General features: G+C 41.4%; 1 protein-coding gene across 3 annotated transcripts; it reads right to left on the bottom strand.

The window, feature by feature from the left end:
• Positions 1-493: 493 nt before the first annotated feature.
• On the bottom strand, positions 494-11,202 carry LOC125889179 (RNA-binding protein 5-like). 3 transcript variants are annotated; one of them, XM_049576961.1, is made up of 25 exons: positions 11,084-11,202; positions 10,505-10,547; positions 10,258-10,426; positions 9,993-10,139; positions 9,286-9,355; positions 8,832-8,905; positions 7,959-8,042; positions 6,756-6,816; positions 6,577-6,645; positions 6,326-6,486; positions 6,125-6,222; positions 5,678-5,765; positions 4,501-4,569; positions 4,337-4,409; positions 4,144-4,247; positions 3,895-4,024; positions 3,685-3,779; positions 3,390-3,572; positions 3,150-3,299; positions 2,864-2,938; positions 2,588-2,767; positions 2,328-2,402; positions 2,117-2,217; positions 1,115-1,244; positions 494-928 (listed from the first exon to the last, which is right to left on the bottom strand). In XM_049576961.1, exons 2-25 carry the CDS (start codon positions 10,519-10,521, stop codon positions 803-805), a joined length of 2,529 nt encoding a protein of 842 aa, XP_049432918.1. In that variant the 5' UTR covers positions 10,522-10,547; positions 11,084-11,202; the 3' UTR covers positions 494-802. The 3 variants fall into 3 exon arrangements, with proteins under 3 accessions (XP_049432918.1, XP_049432926.1, XP_049432934.1); XM_049576969.1 differs by having other exon boundaries at positions 3,685-3,776; positions 11,084-11,159; XM_049576977.1 differs by having other exon boundaries at positions 9,993-10,136; positions 11,084-11,159.
• Positions 11,203-11,540: the final 338 nt, after the last annotated feature.

The following is an 11,540-nucleotide window of genomic DNA, read 5'->3' as shown; positions in this document are numbered from 1 at the left end:
TGAAACGCTCCGTTTTAGCTCCTGTCTATGTAAGCCACGCCCCCCAGTGTCTCAGGGTCTCTCATATCTGCCTGTCATTGCAGCCAGGGAATGACTGTAATGGCACTGTAGCTTAGATTTCAGCCATTATGGACCATTTTAATATGGCTGTGACATCACACCTCCACAGAAGTCCTGACAGCTCATTTAAAGGCCCATTTTCTGAATACAGACTGTGCATTTCTCTGTGGTTTGTGTGTTTCAATACTTTCATAGAATTTATATACCCCTTTACCTGCTTTATAATGAAATGATAGAACTTTGGTTTCTTTTCATAATTTTAAAGTCTCAATCTCCGAGCCTACATATCCAAGACATGACTAATTATACCTCACCTGCAGACACAAATCAACACACACCTCAGTAGGGCTGTTCAATAACACCGAGGTCCATTTTCTTTAACGTTATTCTTTTACTTTTTTTGTAAAGCCAGAAAACACTTTTCAGACAAGTATTGTTAAGCACAAAGGTCAGGTTTAATTGTCACACTGATCTTTTAGATTTTCACAGAAACAAAACCTCAGCAGGTCCACATAATTGTATGTACAAACACTATACAGCATTTACATGTTCCTTTTACTGGAAGACAAAATATCTGGCTATATAAAACAAAACTACATTTTATGTACAGAGAACTAGAAATTACATTTAGAGTCTGTGCAGAGGGGGGGGAAAAAAATCGACTCTTCCGTTTCACAGTCGGATCATTAGGCCACGAAATTAACATCTCCCACTTCAGTATGATAACTTTTCTCTCTCCGGTTCAATCTATCTCAGTGAAGCGTGCGAACATGGCCTTTCGAACAGCATCCTTGTAGGTGTCAGATGCTGAGAGTTCATATGAGCTGCCTTTAATACCCAAGCCTGTGCCCTTGGTCCTTAATGAAGCCTGTGGGGAGAAGACGGTTATTAGAGGAGGCAGATTGGATGCAGGCAGTCCTCAGGTAAGAGTGCTAATTGCTTTGTGAGTGAAAAAGAACACATTGACATGCATATCCCATCTGTCAGGAGCAGATAGGGAGATGAGAGGGTTATGCTGAAGAAAAAATGAAAAGAATTGTTGTTGGGTCCTCACCGAGATGGGAGCAGTGATGCCCTGTTGGTGGCGCCCCAGACCTTTGCCTTCCTTCCAGCCCATCGCTTGTAACATTTTGTTTCCAATGTTATCACTCGTGAGGCCGTCTTTGGTGGGCTGTTCATAATTTCTGTCGAAGATGAATGACAGGAAATGTTTAAGGGGACCTGTTATGCTCATTTTCAGATTCATACTTGTATTTATTGTTTCTACTAGAATATGTTTACATGTTTTAATGGTCAAAAAACCCACAATATTTTCCTCTCTGTGCTAGAACACCTGTATCAACCCTCTGTGTGACACACTCAGTTTAGTGCCTGTCTCTTTAAACCTCCCTCAGCACACCATCATTGCAGCCGGGGGCCCACTATGACAAAGTGTCGGTGGAATAGTGGCAATTTTTCCTGTGAAAAATCATTAATAAAAGCTTCAAAACACAATGATGCAGCAGGAATAGAATTTGAAATCAGGGAGCATTCTATAACAGCTGCAACCAATTTTGCATGTTTCCCTGACATTATGTATCTTCTTTAGAAGTGCAGGCTACGAAACGTAAAAATTGGCACTAGCGTGTCTGAGGCAAACAACCATATAAAGAATTCTGGCACATCGTGATGTCATACTATAGCATGATAGAAAAAAAACGGTTAGAAACAGAGTATTCAACATAGTAGGAAACCTGAGGTTTTTGCTCACTGGGATTATTTTTAATGTTACCTCATTATTTGAAACTATGGCCAAGTTTAATATGACCATCCGATGCAGTAACATTATATATAAGACACTAAACACAGAAAAGCATTATAGATCAACGGTCAACCCTCTGTTAATGTAGTGCTGTTAGCTGCCTAGCTAATGTAAATGTCAAGGTATCACGGTCATAAAAACAAAACCCACGCACAGTGCGCTATTTAAAAAAAAAAAAAAAAATCGCTGAGATGAAGCTTTTTTTTTTGCTTTTCTGCCAAAGAAAAATACTGTGGACACACGCCCGACACTTACACTGTGGGGGTTGGTGGTTGATAGAATTTCTTCTTTGGTGCTGGAGGTTCAGGAACACCATACTTCTCCCTTCTCTCTGCAGCTCTGTCTCTGTACTTCAGCTGTTAAAGCAACCATGAAACTTTGATCAATGTGTCCTCATTGACCAGACCAAAAAAAGATATCACTGATAGAGAAACATGGATTTTGAAAAAAGTCTTGAGCCAAATACCTCCGTTTCTTTCCTCTCCAGCTCCTCCAGCTCAGCTTCTGAAAGCTTCGATCTTCTCTGAATTTCCAGGTTTTGCTGAAACAATTGAAAACAACTTTAATTGCCAAATAAATATCATAATCACCTACATATTCAAGAATGTATATGATCAATAATGTCATTTGCATTTGTATTGAAGCTTTACATATTAAACAGATGGCACTGTCCAGAATATTCACAGCTTCTTGCAGATTGAACGCCCGCTGTTTTACCATCCTCACCTTGTGAAGGTCGGAGAGCTGCTGGTGACGCAGCAGAGCGTCCTTGGTGGGGAACTGCCGTCGACACAGCAGGCAAACCATCCTCTTCCAGTCTGTTATTTTTCCCTCGTCATCGGCTGCTTTATCTGAGCCGCCCTCCTCTGGGTCACTGTCTCCGTTGTAAGCAGCAACCAGACTGCTCTGCATTATGAGAATGGATAAAGGATGAGGTATTATGGGATTTGTTTTTATAAATAATTGTGTAGAGGGGGAATAAGGGCAAGAACACAGACTAACCTTAGCTGTAGTCTCCTGCTCTGTGATCTTGAGTTGTTCAGTCATAAACGACGGCATCTCAAAGCCTCCCATTTGCTAAAAGGAAGCAACAAATCTCATCAACAAATTGTACGAATAAGCTATGTTATCATATTTGTGTTCTAACTTACACACACAAAAAAATGAATTTTAATGAATGTGCCTTCTCAGTTAGCTCCATCTCAGTCTACGTTAGTACTGTTTCAAGTATGCTATGATGCTAATGCCATGCAAAACATGCTTAGGCCTAATATATACTACTAAATACCTTTTTCTCAAAGAGGAAGAAACCTGCATCGGCAGCTGCAGACTCTCTCCTCTCTTCCTCCTTGGATGCTCCCAAGCTTTGGAAACTGCTCTTAAAACTTTCTTTTTGCTTATTTAAGGTTTTTGCCCAGCGCTCCATGTCCTTTGCGATCTGCAGTCATATTAACAATTAGCACAGATATCATGTGAATGACAAGATGTGAGCCAGAGAGAAAATTGAAATTATTGAAGTAGCATTTACCTGCTGTGCAGACTTGCTTTTGGGCTTGTCTTTTTTCTCTTTGGGCTCTTTATTGTTCGTGGCTGAGGAACTGTTAGCCGACGCTTGTTCTGTGCTTGTGTCCGATTCAGTCGGTGCAGGAATGTACGCCTCCTTCTCACTGTCCCAGTAGAGGTACTGCTGAGTCTCGGAGTTATAGTAGTACTATTAAAGCCAAGCATAAGAAAAACTGTGTGAGCTGTTTTGGATAAAATACATGACATACATATGGAGTGTCTGGCAGTGTATTCTGCGCATACAGTACGAGGGTACATACTTGGCTGCTGGGATCATAGTACAGGCCAGTCTGTGGGTCATAATAGTAACCTGAAGACTCATCATACTGGTATGTGGAGGTGTCAGGGGCAGCTACTGATACAAAGACAGGCACATATGAAACAAAACATGCCTCATAAATTATGTAAAATAAACCTAAGGTTGATATACTCACGCACAGAGGAGCTACTGTGGAGTTAACTAATCTCACCTGTTGTGTTGGCAGCCGGGGCAGCACAGACAGTAGCCGCAACAGTGGAAGCTGCTGGTGTTACCAGTGGTGCAGTGCAAACACTAGCAATCTGCTGTGCTGCATCAGCGGGCCTCACTAACTGATGTGCCTGAGAGTGACGGGGGAACAAATCATGAGTTAGTTTTGCAGCCACCATACAACACAAGAGTTGTAAATTATAAATTAGTAGATGTGTTTCAGTAGATGCCAAATTAATACACGGTCTACCTGTATGGCAGGCTGGCTGATAATAACAGGTTGGTAAACCTGAGCCGTCTGGGATATGACCACACCTGTGGCTGCTGGGATCAATGTCTTGATTCCCGGAGCAGCTGAAGACAGATGGTAATGATAGATTAGCAATCACCAGACGCAGCACAAAAATCCATCAAAACAGTGAGTGACTGACCCCTCTTATTACCTCCAAGTAATCCATCTCCAATGACAGGAGCCAATGCTTCCGGCTGCTGCTGCCACACTTGATAACTTTGTCCCTGTATCACAGGGAAAAAAGACAACAACAAGTCAATCATCGGTCTGGGTTGTTAAAGTCACTTTCAAAATAAAAGTAGACTGTGAGCTGACCTGTGTTTGCTGTGCACAGCCCTCTGGTAGAGCGACGTAATCAGAGGTAGTGACTGTACCTTGCTGTAACTACAAGAAAATACAGGGATGAGAGCAAATTCAGCAACAACAAACAAGAACCTTGATTATCAACTTTATTAAGACATAATATTATAGGTATAGTTTTGAATTTTTAAATTGGGGTTGTATGGTATACTTATCAATGGCTAATGTATCGCCTACAGTAGATGGAGGTCGGCATGACTCTAGTTTGGAGAAGCAGACAGGAAAAAGCTAAGCAGCGTACTGCTGTGGACAAGAGCAGCCGCAAAACATATTTTAGCCACCTAAAAAAGGCCTCACAAAAAAATCAATATCAATTTCAATGTATGTTATATTTAGAGTACTTCCATTATTTTACCTTGCTGTCAGGCAGCCCTTTCCAATGGAGAACTGAAGCAGTTATCTCTGCCCTCTTCACAGCTACCAGACTCCTTTGACAAAAACAGCTATTTTACCTCACAGAAGACATGAGTTGCTGGTCTACGCTGCCTCAATCAGTTAATTTGTGTTATTGTGTGACTTTGGTGAACCTGAACTAACCCCTTAAAGTCACATAATAACACAAACTAGTTGATTAAGGCAGCGGTAAATCAGAAACTCCCGTGTTCTGCGAGGTAAAATGACTGTTTTTGTCAAAGGAGTGTGGTAGCTTTAAAGACAGTATAGCAATGGCTTCAGAACCCTGCCAGAAAAGACGCTCTGAAAACACTGAAAACACTCTCAATATATTTTACACTGAAATATATTTTGCTGTTGCCTCTGCCCACAGCACTGCTTAGCTTAAGTGGCTGTACTCCTGTCTGCTGCTCCAAACTGGGGATGTGCTGACTGCTATCTACTGAAGGTAATAGACTGACTATGGCTAAGTACTTCATACAACCCCACTTAAAAAAATCAGAACAATCCCTTGAAGCGCCACTAAGCAATATCTTTTTAATTAATAATACTAATGTTTCCTCTATAAGATCAGCAAAACAGCAAGGACTGTATTTTACAGGGAGTCATTTGATTTACCTTGGTCACCTTTTTTAGTTTTAAAAATATCATCTCTGTAAGGATGTCTGATTAGGAATTTTAAGTGTAACACCTTTAAATAATTTAGAAATACAAAACGGTACAAGTAAAACCCTGATACCTGGCTGGATGACCACTGAGCGGCAGCGATGGCTGTGCTGGCAACAGAGAGAGCACTGGCTCTGATCCCATCAGGCTGCGCTGAGTCTCTGGAAAAGGACACGGAGTGATTAGTTAAACCTACATTTTACAGCACATGCAGGATGAAAATGAGTCCTTCATTTGCTATAACCACGCTTGCATCTCAATATGGAACCTGCCTGTGGGACCAAATAAGCACCCTCCAGCAAAATGTGAACATCAAAGTTTAGAATAAGTGAACATATATTGTTATTTCATTTTCAGTACACTACAAAAGAAATAATGTAAAAAGGAAAAACCTATACTATGTGGGGACAAAACTTCCCACATGCTGCAGTTCTCACATCACAGATCCAGAAGAGCTTATATGTGCTATATTCTATTATTGGAGAGCTGAATCAAACACTATGTGTGTGTGATGACTCACTTCCTAGCACTCTTGGCATAATCCACACCAATTGTTTTTCCATCCAGTTTTAGAGGTGGCTGAAGGCTCTGAAGAATGGTGAGCAGCTGAGAAGCCTCCTGTGCAGGAAGTGAAGATGCAAGATTGTTAAACACATGAACACTCCCAAGCAAACATACTGACTGATATTGTGACTACAAATTGACGACAGAAATAACGCACCAAGGGAGATGAGAGCTGAACAAAGGCAAAGCCTCTATTCTGTCCTGTTTGCTTGTCTTTGATGAGGCGGATGTTTCCCGCTGACAGGTTGGCATAGGGGGCCAGTATGTTCAAAATCCCATCAACCGTTGAAAGAGGGGCAATGTTTCTCAAAATGATCGCTGTGAATAAGATAAAACATTCATGAATAAATGTACAGTATGTTACTGGAGGAATGTACAATTTGAATATGAGGTGAAAGACACACTCACTGTCTCCATTGTAATCTCCTGGCTGTTGAGACTCTGCATTGAAACCACTTTGTCCTGGTGACTCTCCATCTATTGTACAGTGACACATAGTTTACCATTAGTTAGTGCAGGACAAAGTGGAAGGTACTTACAGAGAAGAACAAAAAATATACGATGGGCTTGTTGAAGTAACAACTCACCAACTTTGGCCGCTCCACACCTGAAGCACTTCAGCCTCTTCCGGAAATTGTACAGACCACACTGTAATAAACCAAAGACAATGTTGAGGTCTTTTTTCGTTTCAAGAAAAAAAAAAGCATAGTCTGGGATCACAGTGTAGTGCCTAAAACACACACACACACACACACACACACACACACACACACTTTATACTGAGTTATTTACATATTAGTTTGTAGCACTGTCATACTAGCACAACCGTTGCATGCCCCCAGTTTGGAATAACAGACAGAAGAAGCAAAGCAATGATCTGCTTTGGAAAAGTCAGCAGCAAAGCGTATTTCAGCCACCTAGGAAAATCAATATGACTTCAAGAGTATGCTAGAATATTTTCACTGCTTTCCCTTGCTGTCTTACTGCCCTCTCTGCTGGGGAACTGAGGCTGTTATATCCATCTATGCTCACTTCAAAGCCACCAGACTCCTTTGACAAAAGCTGTAATTTTACTTCTCGAAACATGAGAGTTGCTGGTCTACTGCTGCCTTTATCACTTAGTTTTTTGTGTTATGGTGTGACTTTGGTGAATCCAAACTCACCCTTTAACACACAGAAGTCACGCAATAAAACAAACCAACTGATCGAGGCAGCAGTAGACCAGCAGCTCCTGTGGTGTGTGAGGTAAAAATTACAGTTTTTGTCAAAGGAGCCTGGTGGCTTTGAAGAGAGCATAGATGGATTGAACAGCTTTGGTGCCCTGTTGCAAAGGGCTGTCTTCTAAATGAAACAAACACTTAAACTAATATTGATTTTTTTTTTAGGTTTTTCCTGCTGCCCCTGTCCACAGCTGTACATTGCTTTGCTTCAACAGTGCTGCTCCTGCCTGTTTCTCCAAACTGGGGGTGTGCCGACTGCATTTACTGTAGGTAATACAATGACTTTGGATAAGCACCTCATACAACTTCACCTCAAGAAATCCCAAGTTTCCCTTTAAGGTTCTCTATTTTTCTTTTTTTGTATCATTTATTTATTCTAACTCTATTTACTCAGTGCATGACCCAGAAATGTTGTGTTTCTTGTTCCTTACAACTTAGTACCCCCCTCCCCTTTTTTGTCCCCCCCCCCCCCCCCCCCCCCCATCTTAGAGAAACGTGCAGGAATTCCAATGTGCCTATACTCTGTGCCTGTGTAAAAGGTAACAAAAGCTAGTTATAAATGACACTCACTGCATTGCAAAGCCAGTTTTCAAACTTCTGTCTCCTGTTGCTGTAGTGCACCGCGATGCTCTTCCCTTGGATCACCAACTTGTTCTGCGAAAGTCAAAATCCAACAATTATTTCAAATTCCCGACAGACGCGTGAGAGCAGCTGGAACGGGAAAGAGTGGCTAGGCTTACACTCTTAGCTGCTTAGGTAGAGTGTCTCAGGGAGTAAAAAGGGAACAGAGGGAGGGAGGCAGAGAGTGAAGTTCAGAGAGAAAGCTGCGGTTCTGTGTATGAGGGAATGAGTTCTCAAAATAAAAAAAAAAAAAAAAGGTTCTAAGTGTTTGGGATCGGAGTGCTGCCAGCTCGTCCATGTTTCACTCCAGTCTTCGGATTTTTAATGGAGATGAGAAAATCTCCAAGTGACTGAGCTGGAGCAGAATGTGCTATGGAACCACATATGGGATAGTCGAGACTGAACAAGACTACTTGGGCCACTCTGTGGACAGGACGAATACTCCTTTCATGGAGGAGAGGCTTATGTAGCTTATTGTCCTATTTTTTGCATAGTATCTTAGTTAATATTCGTAACAGAACAGACAAAATATTTCATTGCATTTCCAAAAACAAGAAGTGATTCAAGACTGAATTCACAACATAATGTAATCTAAGCAGTTGAGACTATTCTCTCTGAAATAAATCAATGAGCCAAGAGTGTGATATCAAATATATTTACCTCTGATATCACAGTTTTGAGTGACCAAGGCTACCATACAGTCCTACATCTAAACACCAACAGTTTTTAGCTCTGTATATTGCAAATATGTCACTCATGTATCGGTTTATCGGGGCTCTAATCTCCAAGAATAATTCTAAACTTGGTGATTGTTGAGGCAACCTGATTGGTCTCCATCCATCGGGTAGAATCTTGCAAGTGATAAAACTCCACGAAGGCGAAACCTCGGCTTATACCTAGAGACAGCATTCAAATATAGACGGGAGGTGTGTTAGTTAGAATGCTTTGGTGCAACATTCAAACTCACAATGGGCTTGTACAGTCCAGTTCAAAGCAAAAACGGAGGTGGGAAGGGTGCTTACAAGGTCAAGGGGATGGTGGCAGTATGGTGTTTACGATAACACGTAATGTCTGTACAGAAATAGTAGAGGGAACAGTACAAACAGTAACCTCCTTACCTGGCCATATCATCATCATATAATCAAAACCAGACTATGTGACACAAAGGATCCTCTGACAGGTGTAGTATGAGGCTTTTTTTAGGGATTGCAATAAAAGAAGCAAAGTGGGCTGTAAGACAGAACGTGGAGGTGAACAGGAGACACTCGACACTCACCTGTCCTTTTCTTCATCAAGCGTATGTCCACGGGCTGGGGCCCCTGCAGCTGCTCGAGCGCTGAGCGGATCTGGAGACAGTCAAATTCATCTGAATGCAACTACTGATCTGTTCCACTGTTTTGCCAAGCATTTACATTAAGTTTTAATAACATGCAGGTAACACTTTTATCAAACTTCACGCCATTTCTCCATATTTAGAAATGATAGGCTGCCTCTTCCTTACCAAGTTAGTCAAAAAGCAGCTGACATGAGCTGCAGTCGTCGAACAAACTCAACTTCCTAACTTTAACTGTCAGAACTTGTGGTAAAGCCAGACCAAATGTGGCCAAAACCTCCCACAATCAGCTGCTTGATGATGGATAAACTGCCACGCCAGCCCAAATGTTAGGTCAACAAACGAAACAGATTGGTGCAGAAGCTGCCTCTGATTTCTAAAATTTATTCTCATTTACATTCACAAAGGATCTCAGGTGTTTCTGGTTTCAACACCGTAACCTCACACCCATTCCAGGTCAGTTTACAGACTATGAACTCAGCCCTAAAAGCCTACAGCCCATCCTTCTCTGCTTCAATACATCACACTCTTTGAGGGATTCACTGCTCCTCATGAAAAATTAAGCAGAAGGCAGCATTTCTACCTATCTCTTGACACTCTGCGTGGCTTTACTCTTAAATCAGTGGCATCAGTGAGACTTGTGAGCTTACATCATCCTCTGTGACATGAAGAGAGAGACCCCTCAGCATTATAGTCTTGCTCTCCTCCTCCTGCTCCATTTTGTAGTCCTGGTCTGGATAATCCCCCTCGTATTCGTCATCGGATCTGTCACTATTGCGTCGTTTTCGGCCCCTCTGCTGCAGACAAACACACACAAAATGCTGTTGTTATTAAATTTAGAACCAAGATGTTTTGTCTTTTCTATTACATGTGAGAAAGTAACATGAGCTTACAATAATATTCCTATTCCCTCACCTCTGGACTGTCTCTGTCTCTGCGCTCATCAAAGCGCTCCCGGTGTCTGTCATCACCCCATCGTCGATCATAATCCCTCTCCACATCTCTGCTTCGCCTTTCATGCCATTCTGGATCATCTCTCCTCCCATCCGAGCCATATCTTCCACTACGTTCACCCCGACTCAGCCTGAAAAAAAAGAAAATGAGGGTCAGTGTGGGTACACTGAATATGTGCCACTTTCAAGTTGGATTATGGTCATTTTACCTTTTATCAGCTCCCATGGTTTAATGTAGAGGATCAAGTGACTCTGTGGAAAAATCAAAAGTTTTCAGCCATTGGATCACTATCAAAAATAGCTCTCAGTTTCAGGGATAACATCAGAGAGATTGATGGCTTAATGACTGGAACTAATGCCTTGACTTGTTTCAATTTTATGAAGCTGAAAAGCAGATTTGACTTTAGGATTTTGTAATATAAAAACGTTTTGCGCTGAAAGATGTGCTCTAAAAAAAAGGCTGAATTTTCAATACAATATTATCATTACATTCAGATCACATATGAATGGCTAAGGTCACTGATGAAGCCAACCCAGGGACACTAAAGGCCTGCCTTAACACGACTAACAGAAGGCGATATTACAACAATAAGAAAACTGAGCCCAACCAGCGACAGCCCTGCAGAAACAGGCGGCCCTTTGCTAACACTGTAGCAACCGGGCTAGTTTAGCTGTGTGCGGTAGACGTTAGCTTCAACGTTTGATTCTGTATGGATTAGCTAACGTGACCTTAAATAACTTATCTTAAATTAGCTGAAACAACAAATACAAATCACCGTGTTACAAACCGTTAACTGGCACGGACTGCAGCATCTGATGTTGTTTTCTTCCCAGTCCTTCCGGTCAGCAGAAGACTCTTCTTCGCTGTTTTTAAGACAGATAGCAAACACATTAACTGCGCACTATCGCCCCCTACTGACACAGAGGACACAGTGAACAAACAAGCAAACAATAATGCTCTCTTATTCCTGTGAAATTAGTCTGTATTACTAAAACATCACATAAAACAAATATTACAGTTTCATATATAATTGTGCAAAAATCTGTTAAGTAATATATTTATAAATGTGTATCACTGTAAAGTGTGGGCGAAATCTACACAGGATCTTAACTTCTATAAATAGTTTTTAGTAACAGTTTGAATTACCTAAAACATACTTGGCCAGTAAATCTGGTTCAGTGTCTGATTCCTTTGGAAAGAAAATAAATGATGTTGAAACCTTAATATTTGTCCTTACCCTTGCA

This window comes from Epinephelus fuscoguttatus, linkage group LG1, assembly GCF_011397635.1.
Source record: "Epinephelus fuscoguttatus linkage group LG1, E.fuscoguttatus.final_Chr_v1".
NCBI lineage: Eukaryota > Metazoa > Chordata > Actinopteri > Perciformes > Serranidae > Epinephelus > Epinephelus fuscoguttatus.
This window is presented reverse-complemented; position numbering and strand designations above follow the sequence as displayed.

Coding starts and splice junctions, on each gene's coding strand:
- LOC125889179 (XM_049576961.1), bottom strand. Junction 8,043..8,831: donor GATGGATGGAGACCAATCAG/GTTGCCTCAACA, acceptor TGACTTTCGCAG/AACAAGTTGGTGATCCAAGG. Junction 1,245..2,116: donor CAACCACCAACCCCCACAGT/GTAAGTGTCGGG, acceptor CATCTTCGACAG/AAATTATGAACAGCCCACCA.